The sequence below is a fragment of the Haliaeetus albicilla genome, chromosome Z (assembly GCF_947461875.1).
Source record: "Haliaeetus albicilla chromosome Z, bHalAlb1.1, whole genome shotgun sequence".
NCBI classification, from domain to species: Eukaryota; Metazoa; Chordata; class Aves; order Accipitriformes; family Accipitridae; genus Haliaeetus; species Haliaeetus albicilla.
In genome coordinates, this window is record NC_091516.1 from 14,582,554 (window position 1) to 14,602,862 (window position 20,309).

The 20,309-nt window shown below is 45.6% G+C and overlaps 2 protein-coding genes across 5 annotated transcripts in view; one reads left to right on the forward strand and one right to left on the reverse strand.

Annotated features, from left to right (window-relative positions):
• The window catches only part of HMGCR (3-hydroxy-3-methylglutaryl-CoA reductase), a 319,565-nt gene that overhangs the window by 108,768 nt on the left and 190,488 nt on the right, over nt 1–20,309 (reverse strand). The gene's annotated exons all lie outside the window — the stretch shown is intronic.
• GCNT4 (glucosaminyl (N-acetyl) transferase 4) lies at nt 581–19,607 on the forward strand. Of its 4 annotated transcripts, none has more exons than XM_069777639.1 (3): nt 581–662; nt 3,215–3,421; nt 16,211–19,606. In XM_069777639.1, the coding sequence occupies exon 3, from the start codon at nt 16,212–16,214 to the stop codon at nt 17,577–17,579; it is 1,368 nt and encodes a 455-aa protein (XP_069633740.1). In that variant the 5' UTR covers nt 581–662; nt 3,215–3,421; nt 16,211; the 3' UTR covers nt 17,580–19,606. The 4 variants fall into 4 exon arrangements, with proteins under 4 accessions (XP_069633740.1, XP_069633741.1, XP_069633742.1 ...); XM_069777640.1 differs by having other exon boundaries at nt 624–1,518; XM_069777641.1 differs by lacking the exons at nt 581–662; nt 3,215–3,421 and adding an exon at nt 11,310–13,412.

A 20,309-nucleotide genomic window follows, 5' to 3' on the forward strand; every position in this document is an offset into this window, starting at 1 on the left:
GTGCCGGCTCCCGGGAAGGGGCGGCCGCGCCCGCTCCGCTCCGCTCCGCTCCGCGCCGCGCCGCCCCGCTCCGCCGCCGGGGACCTCGCCGCTGCTGCCGCCTCCTCTCCTCCTGCTGCCCGCCAGGCTGCGGGGCGAGCGGCGGCCCCTCCTTTTTCCTCCACGTCATGGGGTGCCGTGTCGCACACATGTCCGTGCACACGCATCCCACACACACGGGCACGCACGCACACACGGGCGCGCCTCCGAGCAGAGGAGCGCGGCCGGCCCGGGACGGCCGCGCTCCGCTCCGGTGAGTGCGCTGCCGGCGGGCACGTCCCGGGACAGCGGCGGCGGCGGGGGAGCCGAGCCCGGCCCGGCCCGGCCGGCGGAGGGGAGCGGGGCAGGGCCCTAACTTTTTTGCGCGGAGCGGTGGGCTGGGGCCGCGGCAGCTCCCGCCTCCTCCCGGCGGCTCCGCCATAGGCGCAAACTTGGAGGCTCGGCCGCGGCGGCGGAGTTTGGGGAGGGGGGGAAGGAGGAGGAGGAGGAGGAGGAGGAGGAGGAAGGGGCGGCAGCTGCGTGGCTCGGCGGGGGCGGGAGGGCCGGGCAGGGCGCGGCGCTGGTGGCGGCCGGCGGAGGAGGAGGAGGGTCGGTGCCGGTGCCGGTGCTGCCGGGGAGCTCCGGTAAGAAGGCGCCGTGCGTCTTTAAAGTTAATTACGGGGAGGGGGATTTTACGTCTCGGGAACGGGAGGCGGCAGCGGTTAACGGGCTGCAGGCGTCTGAAGTCCGGGCGCACACCTGCCCGCAGCCCGGCTGGCAGGAGGTGTGCCCAGCTGTTGCAGCCCCATAAGCTGAGCAACAGTTATACCAACTTAACGTGTGGTTTGGGAACAGGAACCGGGTTTGTAAGTGACGTTGGCTGAAGCCTCTCGTGGTTTTTTTGTCTCTGAGTAAATTGCTAAAAACCTACGCGTCAGCCTGTAGCTGTGTCCAGTTTGCCCAGTGCACTTACTCGTTTCTTTAGTATGGAAAGAGGCTTTTTTTCCTTGTGGGGAAACAAAAAGTAACAGAACAGCAAGGATCTGTCAGAAAAAAAATATGTTTCTTCCCTCGAGGAGACGTGGTAGCAGCTTCTCTCTCTTTATGGGGTGAACAGTCTTACTGGTATCAGAGTAAGGCTTGTGGAAGGAGACCTTAAGGGGAAATTCCCTTGAGGTTAACTCATCCACTGTGCCCCACCTGAGGATCTGCTCCTTTGAACATCCTCTGACTTGTTCCAAAGATCTAGTCACCTAAACCAGTCTGTTTCATTCTGAGTTAGGCAAATTTCCTTAATAGTAACCTTTTAAAATAAATAAACTTCCTTAATAATAACCTTTTTGCATTTGATAGCCTGCGAGAGAAACAGCTGAGGGGTAGATATGGCAGATATACTTGTGACTGGAGTGGAGGCAGTGAACTGGAAAGAGCTGCTTGCTCTCTTTCAGATCAAGAACTACAACAGTTGAGTGATGCTGGAAGGCAAAAGATTGAAAACAAGTAAGAGAAAGTGGGTTTTTACACAATACTCAGGTCAGCTGTAGAGTGTTTTGCTGCTGCCCCCGCCCCCCCCCCCCCCCCCCCCCCCCCCGCCGTCTACTTGGATGTCAGAAAACTCATGTGGATTCAAAAGCAACTGGATGGAAGAAATAGAAAATTCATGAGAAGCAGAAAGTTGTAACCCCTGGCTTTGGAAACTGCTGAGCTGTAAGAGAACGGAAACCAAACAAATGTGTGGAGAAGATACCAGCCCATCAGAGACCCACACATCCTCGTGCTCTGTCATGTTGTCTAAGTGTAATGTGGTTTGCGTGGTGCATCAGGAAGCTAGCTGTTGGCCTGGGCAGGATTCCCTGGTGCTAATCAAAGACCTTTTCCTTTTGGATTGACATTGTGAAGCGCAGTTGCCCTGTGTGCATTTTTGTGGTGCATTGTTCTTTGATGGGGAGGATCTTTCTGCATGCTTGCTTTTCAGGCAAGGACAAGTCAGCACCTTAAATGTTATGCAAAAGATGCACAGCTGTCTGCAGACCTTTTTTGATTTTGCATGTGCTGGGAGCTTTTGTCTCACAGGAAATTCCCGTTATCTCTATAGTTCTAGGTTCTTAATTTTTTTATCAATTAATAACATTTGATACCATTGGCCACTGTACCCCCGCATCACACTGAAAAGACGTAAAGTTGACCGAGCTACTGCCGTGCCACATTGTGTCTTATGCATGCAGGGAGTGCCAAATATTAAGTGGGGAATTCAGAAGCTGTTGTCATATGAATTCGCTGTGCTGGGCCCATTGAGGTAAGGCAGGACTGCAGGATTCTGTGGCCCTGCGGCACCCAGACCTCTCTTCGGAGCTTATGAGATTCAGCCTGCCTCTGCCACACTGGAGAGTGAAGAGAAAATAATAAGCTCCATAATACAGAGATGTGAGGTTTCTAAGTCCATATGAGCTGGAAGGCTGATGATGAAGAGGCTGGTGTGCACTATACCTGGGACAAAATGTGGATGGAGAGGAGAATAATGCGACATATGCCTTAGGAGTACTGCTGCTGTGCTTTCCTCAAGGGAAAATACTGTAATATTTGTTTGTGGTACATGCAAATAGTACAATGTACAGTTCCCTAAAATTTCTTTGTAACCATTACACACACAAAGCTTAGGTATAATAGCACAAAAATATATTTCTTGCCATATAAGAGACATTGTATACCATATGAGGTACTTATCTATAGGTGAACTTCCAATGCAGACCATTGCGTCTGAACAGTTTCAGAAAGTATCACCAGGACTGTGGAGGTCATACCAGTAGCCCAAATTTCTGGCCTTGCTTGGTGGCGGAGCTATTTTATCTGTGGAGGGAGCAAAACCTCCGAGACCTGAAGTGTTGACACATGAAGTACCATGCAAGTCTTGAACTTGGTGAGGCTTTTGACAGACTCATCACATCTGGGCACTTTCCTGCCTCTCTCCAAGTCCTTTTCACGCTGCCATAGAAGGAAATTAGGTTGCTTTGATGTGATCTGTTCTTTTGATGGTGGTTTTTTCCCCCATTTTCTTGGTGCTTGGAAATGCCATGCAAGTAAACAAAAATATATGCTTATTATACAGATAATGGCTTCCACAGCTTATCACACAAAGCCTCCATACTCACTATTTTTCAGCTAACATTTTACACTTTTCTTTCATAACCTGTGCAAGCAATAATGTCGTCCCTGCTACTTCTGTACATCCGACTTCATACACGCTTGAAACACTGATAAAGGTGAAGGCTGCAGGCACCGGCAGAATGCAGCAGATGCCAGGACTTTATTCAACCACCAAGCTGGCCGTGCCCATGTCGATCTTCTGGGACAGAGCATCCTAAAGAGCTCTGCAAAGGGAAGAGACCACAGCAAAGTCCAGGAGGTAGGTCTGCAGCTCTACTTGAAATGATCTTGCTAATGTGACAAGCTGTGACTTTGGCAGTGAAGACTTTGACATGGGGGGTGATTTACAGTGGGGGCTCGCAGATGAGAGTCTGCAAGCAGCTTGGTGGGGAGGTGAAGGAAACGGAGAAGTATTTTGAGCTGTTAATGGGAGCTTTTCTGCAGCACAGTGCAGTTTCTCCTGCCTCCCTGTCTAACAGGAAACTTCCACCCTCTTTTACGGTGCTACTCCTTGCCAATGTACACAAGTTCTGTCCCTTTGGGCCCAATTTTTACGTTATGCAGTAGTTTGGGGGTAAAGATTAACCCTCTCTCCACCATAGTAGTGTATTATTTTAAACTCTCATGAGTCAAAACACAGCTGTTAAACTCTAGATTGCCCCAAATTTGAAGTGAGTAAACTCTATTTACTGGGGTTTGTGGTTTTTTTTTGAAAATAATTAATTTTTATTTATTTATTTATTTTAGTCTTGACTCCTGCCTTTATGGCACATTAAGTCCTTGGCAAACATGAGTACTCCCGTCTCTTAAAAGTCAGGGAATTTAAATACTCAATATATAAGCAATCAGGCTTGAGAATTTCCATGGCTGACTACCCCTGGGCTTTCTAAACACTTTCTTGCTTTAACAAGGCTGCAGATCCCCTGAGTGGAAGGACAGAATAGTTTGGGGTGTACCAAGGGATTTGCTGAGAGATTTTTCTTTTCAGGCCTCCACCAGAACAGCTTCCATCAAAAGTTATTGTAAAGCAGTTCAGATCAGTTGGGGATGCAGAGGAATCAGATTCACTTCTCTCTTGTGCTGCTGTCTTCTTGCATGACCCTGCAGAAGTCGCTTGCCTCTTTTCCTGGCCAGAGAACAGAGACATGGACTTTCTTTACCTCAACATGTCTCTGGGACACCAACATGCAGGAACTAATGTTAGATATTTTACTACAATTATGGGGATCACTGGTGTACTGAAGACAGCTAGAAAAGAGCATCCAGCCTTTTCTAAAGAACATACAGAGAGTTGAGACTCAGTGGCAGACAGACAAGCAAAACCACTTACTGTTAGCACAGCAGGTTCTGTTAGGAAACAGATCTATGGATCCTGTGCAATGAAGAGCGCCTCATGTTTACCACTGTGACAAAGTTGTGTGTGATATCCATAACTGCCAAATCTTTGCTGAACCTGTGTTTCCCACGTATGGGGTGAGAAGCTGTCTTTCCTCTTCCAGAAGCATAAAACAGGCTGTGGTAAACTGTAGGTTGTTGTTGTTGTTTTTCCTTGGGGCACTGTGTTCTTTTAAGTTTTCAGGGTCTTAAAACTGGCAGGCTTATCACTTAATTAGGCTTGCATCTAAAAGTAACGGCGTATTTTTCCAAGTCTTGCAATTAGAGGTCTATAAGGCAGCACTTTCTTAGCTCTTTAGTTGTCCATCATTTAGACGAAATCTAAGTATTACATCAGGCAGGCCAAAACAAGGGGGTGAACTGTGTGGAATGAGGCTGGTAGTGGGTGCAGCTATGTTACAGGGGCATAGACTGAGGCTCCAGTGCAGGGAAAGTGGGTGGAAAACCAGACAAACTTGATAGAATCAACTGATCTAGATTTAATGCCAATAAAAAGTACTCCTACAGAAGCTCAGCGATCCCTATCAATAGATAATTTTGCGATGGAAATAACCAGCTAGCAGCAGTAAACACTAGCACATGAATAAATTAACTTTCCCAGCTAGCAGCATTGAATAATCAAGTAGAGTTAAAAGTTTAATTCAGACAGACAGTTACAAAAAAAAAAAAAATCGCTTAGCAAAGCACATCATTACTTTTCTCCTTCCCCTGCTTCCCAGGAATATCATCCCTCTACCTTCCCCAGAGACCCATCAAGTGACTTGATTTGTATAGAGTAGAGGGAGAACCAGAAGGAAATAACTGTGTCTTTCTGCAGAGCTGGTCGTGCAAACAACTTGACCAAGTTTGCATTGCTGTGTGAGCGGGTATGTATTAAGCAAACAGAGATATTTTATCAGGGAGGACTTTTCCCAAAGTGTTTTTGCCTGGGGGAGAGGGAATTGTTCCTGCTATTATATGGTAATGGTGTTGGTTGCTGAAATACACTGTGACCTGGTTTCCAAGGAAAGGTGTAGACACTGGTTTTGCTTCAGATGCCTTTGAGGGATGGGGAAGTAACAAGTCAGAGAAAGCACCTGTTTTGCTGCTCTGTTTGATTTTTCATTGTTGTTAATGCCACCTACATGAGAGCACTTACCCTCATTGATCCCTTTCTACATTCTCCTCTTTCGTCATTTCCCAACCTCTGTTCTGCTGCTCCTACTCTTCTTAGCACCCATTCCCTTTTTGTTTTTTTAACCTAAGTGATAAGCAAGGAGCCTGGTTTGTGCTGTGTGTCAGCAGAAGGGCTTCTGCGTGGGACAGAGAACAACATGGTGGGGTAGGAGCACTCCTGCTCCCCTGCATCCGCTCTCTCCGTTTCCTCTCCTTCCACAGACTTGCATTCAGAGTTGACCTTTTCACTTAACTCTTACTCTGTGGCAAGCACAAAAGCATGTTGCCCCACGACAGCATTTGTATCAAGTACTATGTATTTCAGATCCACTGAGGAGAGAGCACTGCCTACGCACAGCCTGGATTTTCTGAGAATCCCTATTCTGGTAGCAGTCAACGTGTCTTGCCACTCCGTGCTCTGGTTTAACCACTCTCAAGCTCACGTGACAACAGATAAAGAGATGGCTCGCACCAGCTGGCCATCTGGCATGACACCAAAAATCATTTGTGGCATCTATAGCCAACTGGAGAGAGTCACAGACCTCTTTGATGGGTAACGCTAAACCAGAAAAGAAGTAGTATAAATTCAATAGGGCTACACGTTAAGGGAGATCATGGCTTTTGTTTTTCTGTAGCTCAGCGTAGTTGGTGGTTGAGCTTGGACTTTTGCTTTACCTACTGAACAACAGGTCCTTCAGGAAGAACTGGCAGAGGGCAGAGCAGGGTGGCCAGTGGACACTGGCTGATACACACCCTGTGTTCCTCAGGAAAGTTGCACTGTGTCGGTTGTTGCACACAGACGGGTTACAAGCTTCCTCAGGTAGCCCTGCCTACAGGTCCTGCTGCTGAACTTATTGCTTTCAGCATTGTCTAGTGCACCTTTCTCTCTCCATGGGGCCAGCCTGCTCTGAGCAGAGATCCCTCCAGCCTCACTGGACAAAACTCAGCCTTCGAAGCAGGATTTTCATCCCTCTGCCTGCAGGGAGGCTTCTGGTGCATCTTGGCCCCATCAGGCTCTGGGGTTCCTGTGACGGACCTGGGGGGTTCATGTCATCTCCAGCCTGTGGGCAGCATCCAGGGAGCTTGTGGGCTCTGTAGATCCACCTGGCAGCTTCTACCTTTAACCACTGAAGTGTTTGTGTTTAGTGGAGCTCAGAAAAGACACAACAAGGAATGGGAATGAAGTGCTGGGGAGCTGCAAAATTCCTTATAGTCTCAAACAAAGTGGTTGATGGGCTGTTAATAAATCAGTGTGATCTGAATACAGACAAACTGGGGACACCTCTGCACTGCATAGAAAAGGTTGGAAGAAGACCACAGATATTGATGAGGCCAATGACACATTTGCCCTTTTTGGACTGGTTAAAGCAAACTCTTAATTGGGTACTTTTTAGTTACTAATGGTATCTGTCAAAAGTAGCTTGTCTGAACCTTCACTGTTTTTCATGGTTGAGTGTGCCCCATGGGAGTTTTTGCTAGATGGGGAGAAAGACAAGAGTAGATGTTAAAATGTAAATACCCATAGGTATTTGAGTTTTGAGTTAAAGAAAAATTTGAGTTGACTTTTGAGTTAAAAAAAAAATTACCTTGAATAATGCAGCTGTTACTTTAAAGGAAAAGCTTTTTGGAAACTGCTTTATTCCCAAGAAGGCTGTTTCCAATAGCCATAGATGAGTAATTTGTGAAATAGGATCAGAGGCTTCTGGAGGGGCTGGGGCTGTTTCTTCAGTGCCAGGGGTGTCCACTATCTTTTTTGCCACCAGGCAGTCAGTTTTCATATTTTCTGATTTGCACTGCCAATACAGGGACACAAGAGGCATTTGACTCTGTGGACTGCAGGTGAGACTTGCTGTACAGAGCTGGTAATTTGTTCCTGTTCAGAGTGAAGGGAGCTTCAGGCTCCTCCTGTGCAAGAATGATGTTGGCATTACTGAGTGGCACAGACTGGGAGCTGCTGTTACTCTGGGTACATGGGGTTTATGGAAACAGCAGAAATAATAGTGTGAGGAGCAGCAGTAAAGCCCTGGGCGCTCTCAATAACTGGGGCTCTCCATATGTGAATCATTAGGGTCTTAGTAAAGTGGAAACATGCCTTCAGAGAGGCAGCATAAGCCCAAAGCCTGCCAGTTTCTCTGCACTTCTGAAGGGAACCTGTCTGTTTCTCTGGGTTGCTTGAATCCCTCCTCAACACTTTATAGAGGGGCAGTCTCAAAGAGGGCTGAACCTGCTGTAACCCCAGTGGATATGAGCCATTGGGGGTCAGCCAAAGCAAGAGCTTGGTTCTCTGGGCCAGCTTAGGCTTGTGCTGACCAGAGCAGCTTTCAGGCTGGCTTTTCTCCATTGCTGCTGTGCACTGCTCTAGGGCGGAGGAGTTGCTGGGGTGTTGCTGGCAGAGGATCAGGGTTGGCTGCAGTGCTGCTACCCCCAGAACACCTCATGCTGGAGGGGCACCAAGGCTGCGCCGCTGCAAGCAGAGCTGGCAGCGCAGGTTGGGGCAGTGACGTTCCTAGGGACACCTCACCCAGCTTGTCCCGCAGCCCGTGCTCTGGGACGAACTGACGGTAGTCCCTTACATCTTTCCACCAGCTGTGGAGGGACCTCAGATGCTTAGTTTGACAAACATTGGGCAAGGTGGGTCTCGCATGCATGGTACAGTGACCAGGGTACAGAACAGGTTCTCTGCTGGTTTTCTTCAAAGCCAAATCCAGAAGCACTCTGGGTAATTTCACCACACTGAGTTCTGCTCCCTGGTATAAAATACTCCTACATGTTGTAGGACAACCTCAAGCAGTCCAGTGGAAATGTCCATGCCCATGGCAGGGGGGTTGAACTAGGTGACCTTTAAAGGTCCCTTCCGACCCAAAGCAGACTATGATTCTATGAAATAATGCATGACGGCGTGGTAATATGGTTTCTCAGTAGGAGTGGTGGTTTAAAATTGCTTTTACTCTGAAGGAATGGAGGTACACCTTGTAAAAATGTTATTCCCAATAAATTAATTTGCATGCTCACAGGAGTCTCTTCAGAGCAGAAATTTGGACCACCACATCTCATAATGTACAGACTCAGTCAGTTAATATCTGACTGTTCTGTTCCTCCTCCAACACACAGCATGAGCAGCTCCTATTTTTCTTTCAAGGGCCATGGGCTTACAGGTGGGCACGACTTCTCCCCACTCTTCTTTGTGTAAGTGTGGTCTACTTCCCTCTAGGGAAGAGGTGCTGGGCTGGTGGAAGGTATCCTATGCTACCCCAGATATGCCGTTCACGAGCTGAACTGTGACAATTTTATTTGTCTGCGTAGCACTGAGAAGATGCAACAGTTTATAAGGTCAGCTTTGGCAGTGATTTGGGAAATCGAGTGAAACCTCGGGTAGCCACACTCAAAGCTAATCTATGTCTACCTTACACTGATTGATTGCTGTTGTTTCTGCAGCATCTTAGATGTTCGATGTTACGGAACTATAAATAATACAAATTAAATAATATAGGAGAGTTATGAGCTTCACTGGCAAGGATCTTGCTACCTCTGTAGTAGTGCACAGTGGCCTTAGCCAGTCATTTAGATCAGAGTGCAACAGAAATTACACAGTATTCAGGTGAAACTGCAGAAGAGCTTTTTAGGCGGGCAGATCATCACTCCCTCTTGGGCTCTGCCTTGGGGGCCAGGATTGCCACTGCTACTTTTTACAAATTTTTACAGAAAAAAAAATCTTTTTTATCGTGAGAAATGCAGATGAAGAAGCAAACATTGCTCAAAACCAGCTTACTTTTGATGGAACAAAAAAGATAAACTGCAAAACAAGCCAAAACATGGATTGTTGCCATCTCTGATACTTTGCTCCCATTCAAAATTGGACTTCTTTTAGAACTTTTTTCAGTTCAGTTTAAATAAAATAGGAAATGTTTCTTTTGAGTTTGAAAGAAATATATTAACTTGAGGCAACGTGCGTGTTTTTTGGGAGTGCCAGTGAAATGCAAAAGCACCTGATTGTTCACATGGCTTACAGAGCAGTATGTTCGGGGGTTTCTGACCAGGTTGCATCTGGTGTTAGCAGCACACCTGACCCTTGCTTAACCCTTCTCAGGGATTGCCTTTTAAACTTCAATGTTGCAGAAGGCACAGTAGAGCCTTGCAGTCAGTCAGAAAAGTTGTAATTAATGCCTGTGGTTTGTGAGTGGAAGCTTTTAGGTGGACTGCTCCCCAGCCACCACACTGCACTCCCACCTGAAGCCCGAGCGCCTGGGGAGAGGATTTCTTCCTCTTCCCAACAACTTCACCCGCTTTCATTTCATGATTGAATCCTGAGTGGTATGTGTGGCTTAATGAATAAACAAACCTTCAACACAGCAATCCTAGCAGCTGAAGGCATGATCTTTGAGAAGCTGAGCTGTAGTCAGTGCTTGGGACATGGATGCTTTGCCTTCATCCATATTCTCTGAATGCAAGCAGCAGTTGTGAAGGGAGAGCCCCTTCCCAGATATTTAAATTTTTTTTTGTGTGTCTTGCATTATGGTGCTAGTGACAAGGGAAATGCAGACTTCTGCAATGGAAATCTTCAGATGAATTGCCGTGGATTAAACTTTGATGTAGCAAATTGATAATGGGTCTATTAACCAGACTGATACAAATGCAGGTGTTTCTTCTTGGCCAACATTTGGCAAAAGTGTGGTGCAGAAAGAGGAGAGGAGGATTCCGCTGGGACCCAGGGTTCATGAAAGGGCTGGATAACTCAGGGAGGATCTGGACAGAAGTCCTATGCCCGGTGAAGACCCAGGGCTCCTGCCCTCCTCAAGTGTTTGGCCGTGCAAAGTCACCCCCATTCCTGTTTGCAGGAGCTGAGGTGACTCCTGGAGGGATGGGATGGGGAAGGGCAGGCATGGGAGAAAGTCACCGGCTGGTGGTTGTGATTTCATGCCAAATCCTGTCCCGTCCCCCTCTCGGCACTCAAGACCCGGAGCCCAGACTGCACCACGGAGGGGGACAGGGGGAGGAGTGGGGTGCTGCGGGTGTTGCTTCCTTCCCATAGAGAGGCAGCCAGTTGGATACACGCACGACGTGCTGCAGTCTTTGGTCACGACGGACCTGAGCTAGCCACGTCCCAAGGCATGCTGAGGGAGGTCCACCGGGTAAGTGCCTGGTGGTGTGTCGAAATGTTATGGGTCAGCAGAGCTAGATTTAGAATTGGTTTAATACTTTTTTTCCCCCCTCCCAAAAGAATCCTAAAAGCAGGCTTTAATTTGTCTTTAATTAGCCTTTCCTTTGGTTTCACCTTGCAAGCATTTAAAGTTTCAAGCAATCACATTTTTTCAGTAGAAATTCAACATTTCTGTGCTGTTATAGTAATTTGTATTGTAAAAGCCAAGAGAAATAGCTACTGTTTCAATTTGCTTCTCTGGCCCTTACAGGTGTACTTTTTTTTGCCTCTGTGACAGTGGTCCAGTACAAGCTTGGGTGATTTAGCCAAGGAGGTTGCCTATGGCTGGTGTACAGGTGCAAACACTGCTTTTCATGTTTACAATGTGCCCACTGTCAGGGTCTGCACACTTTTGGGTGTTCTGCAGCTTCACTGGCTGTTAATTTATGTTTACAGGTTGCCAGAATAAGATTCAGTAGTTTGCAAGCAGGAGTAACAATTTTTCTCAGGAAGGTAAACTTCTGCACATCTGGCTGATAGCAGCTGGAAGTGACAACTGAGGCAACAGGTCTTTACAGGTATGCCCCTGGGATCACACCATACTTCATGTCCCCAAATCTTTGCTGTGTTACCCAAAATATATATATATGAATGTCTATAGGCAAATATGTGTGGTTTCCTCTGTTCTTATTTCCATGTTCTCTCTCTTTTCCCCAGTTATTGCAAGTCAGTAGGAACCAAGGTCTAATTCTAGTGCAAGTCCTTATGTGCAGTTTCTAGCACGCTTTTGCCTTCAGCTTGGCCTTCCTTCCCAGCCCTTCCTTTAGCTGGCCATAGCTTGGTTCACTACTTTCAACACTTTCAGTTCACAGAGGAGAAAGCTTATCCTCTGGTTTTATGGGGTTTATAGGTTTTTATGAGTGTTGTATGAGCCCCAGGAGAGCTGCAGAATTCTTCCCCGAAAAATGAGATGCGTGCACTGGATTGAAGCATGGAGGAAAGAGTGGAGCCCCACTGCCTGCTTGAAGAGTGTCATGTATTTTCTGGTCTTTCTGCAAGCCCAGCATCATTGCCTTAGGCAGACACAGACAGCTCAGCCTGACTGGAAAGTGCCTTGAGGGCAAGGACCGAAAGTTTCAATTTGAGAGCAGCATGGCTCAGCCTCTTGGGAGGGTTTATTCTGCTGACTAAGGCCAAAACAGCATTCAGTGAGTGGAAGGACTTGATCTGCGGCTGAACCTTTTCAGGAGCGTGTGAAATTCTCCCACCACCTTGTTCCTCCTTTTGTGTCATTGTGCAGCTTGTGTAGATGCAGAAAGCAGAAGACTTCATGTGTTTGGAGGTGTAAAGCTGCCCCAAACAGCTTCTTGCAGGGAGGAAAATACAAAAAAAAGCAGTGAAATACACCAGTGAAAAACCCAGCCGTTTTCTGGGTGGGATGCAAATATTGCCATCATGGATCTAAATAACAATCCCTCTTCTGGTCCAGCAGTAGATAAAAGAAGATTCAGAGAACAGAGCAATGGACACAAGAAACATTTTTATTGGTAAAAATTTCCTGTCAGGAGTCTTGGCAGCTGGTAATTGCCTGATGTCGTGGTTCCAGGGAATTTAACTTTCCATCCTTATTTATGTATTGGCAAAGGTAACTCTGGAAACTCTCAACAGCCAGCCTGTTGCCTAATTCCTTCTTGAATCCTGCTGAGCTCATGGTCTTTAAGGTACCTTATGACAGGCTCTAATTATGTGTTGTGTAAGAACACATGTTTTGTTACACAACACAAATGTGTTTCCCTTCTATTTCTTGCATGTCTGTTTTCTCAGAACATCGCTTGCTTTACAGATGCAAAGGATAAATAAAAACACCCATTTACCTTCTCTGAATTGTTCAGTACTTTGCATCCCAACCAGTATGTGCCCTGACCAGGTTAGATGCTGTATATGTGTGTATGTAGACCAGCTGTGTTGATATGTGTTGGTTGCAAGATGAGATCAGTCTCCATTAATTTCCTCAGGAGTCTCCTCACATGTAGAAGAGAAAGTGCAAATATTTTATGAAACAAGGCAAGATGGCAATGCCACACTCCCTTCCTAGTATAAAATCATTGTGCAAAAGATGAAACGTTGGTCCTGTGTATAATATGGTAGCACCTGAGCAAAAAATACTCATAAGCAGGATAACCGGAGGTAGCATCTAGTCAGTCCTGCCCCAGGTAGGTGCTTCATGTGCTTGGTGCCTGTTCCCATCTGCTGCGTGTCATTCATTCCCTCCTCCTCCAGAGAGGACTGTGTGTACAGTGCACTGCTTTGTCTGAGTGGGGCTTTGAGTGCTGCATGTGGTAAGAAGTAGGAGTTTTGCACTTGAATCAAAACCTGATGAGATTTGTGGTGGCTCTTCTGTCCTGAGGGATTTCATTCCCTAGTCTTGCACTGTTTCTCAAGAAATTCCAGTCTTTTGCAGAAACTAACTTCATCCCAGTTAGAGGCAAATGATTTGTGCCTAAAGAACAAAGCTGTTGCCCTCATGCTGAAATACTGAGCCTGGCTGTGAAGTGCATCAGAGGTAACAACAAGAGAGTATGTATTTAATGTAATAAGAATGGGGCAGGAGGGACAGTGGGATATAGGTAGTGGTGAACTGCACTGCCGGAGAGACTTTAGAGTGCTTAAGAGTGGTTGGGTTCACACATGGCCTGATTCCGTTTGGACCACTGTGGTGATGGTGATACAGTGTGTGTTGAAAAAAAATAAAAAAACAACCAACCCAAAACCCAACAAACAAACAGATGGGGCTGTGGATGTAATTGCTGGCTCCAGATGTTCTCATCTGACCAGATGCTGGCCAGGATCAGGGGGAGATCCTCCATAAACAAGGGATTCATTGGAGGAGCTGAGATTTCTCACCAGTGCTCCTTAATTCCTTCCTCCACAGGAAATTTGAACCATGCCACCACAGTCTTCTGGATTTCTATGACCTCTTTATGTGGCACAATACTGTCTTGTGGTTGGCAGTGCTGAAAACCACAGGAATGTTCAGGGAGCCGAGTGTGGATCCTTTGCTCATCAGCTGCAAGGAGGGAGTCCTCAGTACTGTCCATGTGATTTCTTGCACATCCTGGTCTAACTCTGGACAGCACTGGGCTCCAGTGGTCTAAATTGGTAGTTTCAGGCTGGGTAGTGCGGCACAATGGCTTTTTTGTTGGTTTGCCTAGAAACAGAATGTTTGGCACTGGATGGAAGCTGGCCAGGGCTACCATAGATAGAGGGATTTTGGAGCAGTGGAGAATATGCTTCCCCCCCCACCTCCCCGGCCCCTGGCCAGCCTTTTTCTTTGTCTAGGCTCTCTTTTACTTTTTTGAAGGAGGTAGAGAGGAAGGGAAGATTCGGTCCCTGGACGAGACGATCCCTGTTCAGCCAGGAGTGGTAGGGGTTGTCCTTGGTAGCCAGGGAGACCACTGGGCAGAAGCACAGGGTGGGCTTCACAGAGAGATCGCATCACACAGGTCATCTCCCTCCAAATTAAAAACAGGGGCAGGTTAGCTGTGTACCCCTCTGCAGGGCTTGCGTCACGTGGCTGGAAACCTGGCTTTGGTTAGGAGCAGCTTTTGAGAGCAACTTTTCTCCAGGAACATAAATCCAGGAATGAAGTAGGTAAAGCGGAGACCTGGATTAGACATTGAGCTGGAATTAGTTTGGAGAAGAAGTGAAGTAAAACACCTGCTGGGTAAGGGGGAAAGGGGGACTTTTGGCTTCATGGGGAGATAGATCTGCTTTTTCTCTTTGTTTTGCTAGTGTATCTGGAGGCTGTAAAACCTGTAGAGAGCTGCTGAGCTCTGGCTTCTACAAAATAGGTCTTTTTTGGCTTACCCTGCTCCCTTCTCTGGTCTATACCTGGCACCTCCAGGTGAAACAAGGAGGTGGTATTTCCTTCTTTCTGTTGCCCCCAGAAGAGAAGTATCAAGGAGAAAGATGGACAGGGAAAGGGAAAATCAGGGAGAACAGACTAATGAAGGAGCTCTGCCCTGACAGGCTGCATTGTAACCGAAGCTACAGCCTACAAGACCTGACATGGGTGGGAATGCTGAAGGTGCCTAAGTTAGTCTTGCAGTAAGTGTTGCATGCACACCTCAATACTTGATTTTATGTGCATACGTGGGATCTGCAGACATCTGAGCCACTTCTGGTAGCCCCACCATTTTATTCACTCTGAAGAATTCTGGAACAGCTTCTTCTCAAAAGAAAATATTGGGAGCTGTTCAATTTAGAGACAAAGTAGAGCTTAGTCTAAGCTAAGTAGAGCTAATTTTAATGCTGCACCTGGATGTGGACTCTGGTCTAATTTTAATTCAGGGATAGCAACAATGCTGCTTGCACTCAGCTGGTAAAGCAAAGCTATATAGAAAGAGGATCACTGTAGTTAGCCTTTATAGTGGTAATACCTCAGTTGTTAAGTTGCTACACAGGAATATTATTAAATACCCTGCTGCATAGAAAGGGGCCATCTGTGTGTTTTTGCAGCCGCATCTGAGGTTGTGTCACATGGCAGAGAACAGGGTAGATGCACTATTGCTCACTACTACCCCTCCTGCCTTCAAAAGGTTACATCATATACTCATTCCAGTGGATGGAAGTGCTGTGTCTTCATCTGCGTCTTTCTTCAAGGCAGGTTAGCAGTGTTTTCCAGAAGAAATCTGGACACAGGGAGGACTTTGGTTGGGCTTGTTAGACCCTGTTGCGAGTGGATGGGAAGGAAATTCATTTTCCCTTGGATATCTTCATGGACCAGCCCCAGTGGCAGAAACAATGGGGATGCTTGACAGAATTCTAAAGCTTTCACTTTAATGCTTTATTTTTTTTAAATACTAAAGTTTACCATTAAGCACACATTCTTTGCAGATGTAGAAGAGATGCCCTTACTGCTCCCATTGAATGTCTTGGAGTTACTCAGGAAAATAAGCAATCCTTCCTACTAACTTAGAGGACAGTCATGTTTCTGCCAATGCAGAGGTTGCTGTACTTCAGTTTGTGACTCATAAGAAATTAAAAAAAAGGTTTGGAAAATAAACAGTGGGAGTCTTGTTCCAACACTCTTATTTAGCTGAAAATCATCTGAAATCTGAGTTGGTTGCCTTCAGTCAGCTAATTCAGGGGAATGAAATCTTTATTTATTACATGGTAAAATCTGTCTCTGAATTAACATGATGATTAAGAAGAAACTGCAGATTTCTGGTGCCCTGTCTTGCTAAGGTGGTGTTTATGCTGTAGACAGACTGGTTGGTCTGCACGTTTTTGTTAGAAGCTGGAATTGTCTCTGATGCTTTGTTCCTGTTAAAATACCATCATGTCTCTGTTTTCTTGCAGAATGAAGAGACGCAAGTGTCCCTACAAATGTCCCTCACGAAGGAAGATCCTGATCCTGTGTGTTACGGGGTGGCTGATTGCACTGCTGAAGCTCCTTCATGTCGAAAGACACTTTTTTCCCTCTAAGGGTATTTATTTGGTTGAGCACTTCTTGAGCACTTCTTCTTATGTTAGAAACAGGTATTCCTACCTTAGAAATGAATTCCAGTACGAAATTAATTGTTCATCTATATATGAACAAGATCCCCATGAAATTGGCAAGAGTTTAGAAATAAGAAGAAAAGAGATAATTGATTTAGCTGATGAAGATGTCATAGCAATGACGAGTGCTTGCCATGCATATCGTTCACTTAGGAAATACCACCTAAAACCTGTTTCACCAGAGGAGGAGAGTTTTCCAGTCGCCTATTCTTTGGTTGTTCACAAAGATGCAGTAATGGTAGAAAGGCTCATACATTCACTGTACAGTCATCAAAATATTTACTGCATCCATTATGACCAAAAAGCAGCAAAAAGTTTCAAATCTGCTATGAACAATCTAGCTAAATGTTTCCCCAATATTTTCATTGCATCAAAATTGGAGACAGTGGACTATGCACATATTTCGCGTCTGCAGGCAGATTTCAATTGTTTGTCTGATTTGATGGACTCTTCAGTTCCCTGGAAGTATGTTATTAATTTGTGTGGCCAAGATTTCCCTTTGAAGTCAAATTTTGAATTGGTTGCTGAACTGAAGAAACTCGATGGAGGAAACATGCTGGAAACTATAAAGCCAAGCAGTAGCAAAAGAGAACGATTTACTTATCATTATGAACTTATGAAAGTGCCTTATGAATACATGCAGATGCCTGTAAAAACCAACATTTCTAAGGATCCGCCACCTCATAATATTGAGATATTTGTAGGCAGTGCCTATTTTGTTTTAAGCCGAGCATTTATTCAATATACCCTTGAAAGCTCTCTTGCAAAAGATTTTTTTGAGTGGTCAAGGGATACATACTCTCCGGATGAACATTTCTGGGCCACTCTGGTACGTGTTCCTGGGGTCCCTGGGGGGATTCCAAGGTCAGCCCAGGACATCACAGACCTACAAAGCAAAACTCGTCTGGTGAAATGGAATTATCTTGAAGACCATTTGTATCCTCCCTGCACTGGTACCCACCTTCGCAGTGTCTGCATCTATGGGACTGCAGAATTAAGATGGCTTCTGAATTATGGGCACTGGTTTGCCAACAAATTTGACTCCAAAGTAGACCCTGTCTTGGTAAAATGCTTGGCAGAAAAACTGGCAGAACAACAGAAAGAGTGGGTGTACTTGTCCTCTGATAAATACTTTCTGCACATAAATTCTATGAATGCATCTCTATAGCAGCACTGTCTTCCCTGCTTTCGGTACTGTGTACTGTTATAGCACAGCACCTGCAGTTCCTCTGCCTTGACCTGCTGCAGGATGTTAGCAAGCGAAACATCTGTTCTGCATAAAGTTCAGGGCCCTTGAGAGCCCTTTTCATTTATTTATGAAAAGTCATGCCTCTCTGATTAACTGTTTTGTAACTTGCCACAATAATCCTGTAATTGTTCTTCAGCATGATTCTGAGAGGGTGAAGTTTGCTTTTGAAGGCTCTGGTGCTGTCTGTCCCAATGGAGTATTTCAGAAATGTGTTTTACATCAAGGGTGTTTGCGTCTTTCCTAAGAAACTCCAGCACATCTGTCTGTCCATCCCCTTTTCCTTCACTTTTGCTTTTCTTAGAGGTATGAAACAAAGACCTCTGTATCTGCTACCTCAGGAAAACTGGAAGTGCCCAGCTCACGGACAAAACCAAGAGATCAGCATGACACCAAATGAGCCATGTGGCCTCACCTGAATTCCCAAACTTCCCGTCTGTGGGAGCTGGCAAAGATCTTTGCAATGTGAATATGACTGGATGATATAAGGGAAAGAAGATCCTTAGATACTGCATTGTCTGTAGCATTGTTCTCCTCTCCCAGCTCATCTCTGCATTGCTTTTCCTTCTGTGAAGTGTGTGTGCTCAGGTGCTGCGCCATGCCTGTGAAATCAGTGGTGGTTGATTGAAACAGAATTATGCGCTGTTATTCTTCAAAGGTAGTACCTGAGCGTGCCCTAAGGGTAGTCTCTGCATCCCCTTAGAGTAGATATCCATGCCCAAAGAGGTCAATCTTCATTTCTATCTCTGCCCATAGAAATATCCTCCTGTGAAATGCCAGTCCTCTTGAGACAGTATGTCTAACACACAGTGGATAACAAGTGCTATTTCTAGTTGGTGTTCAGCGATGTGGTGCTATGTTGAAATGCAACGCATGCGAAGTCGAGCAGTAATCATAAGAATAGACGTATTGCAGAGATGCAGACCCTGTGGAGAAGTGTCTTTCTGCACAAGTCTCATGGCCTTGTGCTACCACGATCCCAGGCTGACGGGTGCCTGAGCAAGCCCTGGTTCAGCTGTAGAGCAACTGTTCTCCAACAGCCTTTGCTTCCCATGGCCCTGCCAGGAGCCTACTTGCAGCCGGGCTCCCCATGCTACGGTGTGAGGGAAGTGTTTGTTAGTGTAGGGGTCTCTGCAGAAACTGTTGCAACTCAGAAGTGCCCCTTGGCATTTGGAGGGTTCCTCTGGAACGTTGCTCTGCCACAAGTTGGGTTTCAGTGGTTCCAGTGGACCCTGGGGTCTAGCTTGCTCCGTGCTGCTGTCGTCTTTCTACCCATCTGGCTTTTATTAAGGGGCCTCTTCCCACAAGTAACTTTGGGTTATCTGGTCTTATCGATCCATAAATTGCTGCAATAATGACCATGTCTTGTACCCATGAGAAATCTTTGTTTCTTATTTGAGTTGAAATAACCAAGTCATTTTTTGGTCTCAGTTTTTGTTTATAAATTTAGTCATGGTCAAATCATCTGTGGCTTAAGATTGTGTTTGAGAGTCAGGAGTCCTGGTCTTTTTCCTCATTTGTGACACTGATTTCCTATGAGACCTCAGACAAGGCATCTGAGTTTTCTCTTTCAGCTGTTCCAGCTGTAAAATGGGAACAATGAAGTTCTATTATCTTGCTAAGCACTTCAAAACCTATGGGTGTTGTGGGTTGGTTGCACAGCACTAATTGCTTATCAAACTGTTTATGGAGTCTGTGGACGCACAGGTCAAGTATTTCTTTGATGTATTGTTTCTGAAATAAATGAGGATTATTTTTAAAGTGTGTGTTGCTTACTTCAGTGACTTGCCATGCTGCCCACAGCTGTCCTGACTTCATATGATTTATAGACACTTTGTAGAAAATGAAATATTGGCAGCATTTACAGATTCATACATCAGTACTTGTATATAAAGTAGAAAGTTCCCACATGGAAAAAGGTTAATAAAAGAGAATGTTAGGATTCCAGAGGGCCAAGCCACAGCCTTCTGTACATATAAATTGATGTTTAATGGTATACTTAAAATTTTTTATTTACTTAAACTGGCTTTATGTATGTATATACACACATCCCCATTTGTGTTTGAGTGGTTTGCTCTACCTCAATTTTATAAAAATAATCCACCAGCACATTAAACTTAACTGAAGTAAATAATTTTCATCATCATGCAACTTTGGGCTACTTTAACTGAATTAGGTTGAACAATACCTGTAATTTAACTGGTTTGAAATAAGGCAGTTTGTGCTTCCTAGGTAGTGAAGAAGCAGATGCGGAGATGGCACAGTGTGAGGCAGCATCATCCATTGCAGTGGTACATTTGCTAGCTGGCAAAGTACAAGTTGTACAGGCATGGCTGCAATTTAATGAAGTGCTGATTTTCTAATGAATTACAGGTATTTCTGCTTTTTGAAGGTAACTTTAAAGGCTATTCAAGCTTGTAGAAAGGGAGTTCACAAAAATCATAGGATCACTCAGGTTGGAATATCATCTCGCCCAGCCTCCTGCCCACAACAGAATTGACATTAAATTTGGGCTGGGTTTCTTGGGCTTTGTTCCAGGGAGTCTTGCAGATATCTAAGAAAGATTCTGCAGCCTTCTGGGGCAACATTTTCCAATGTTTCCAGGAAAAAGAACAGTCAAAATGTAAGTCCTTAACTTTTGAATAATTTTCT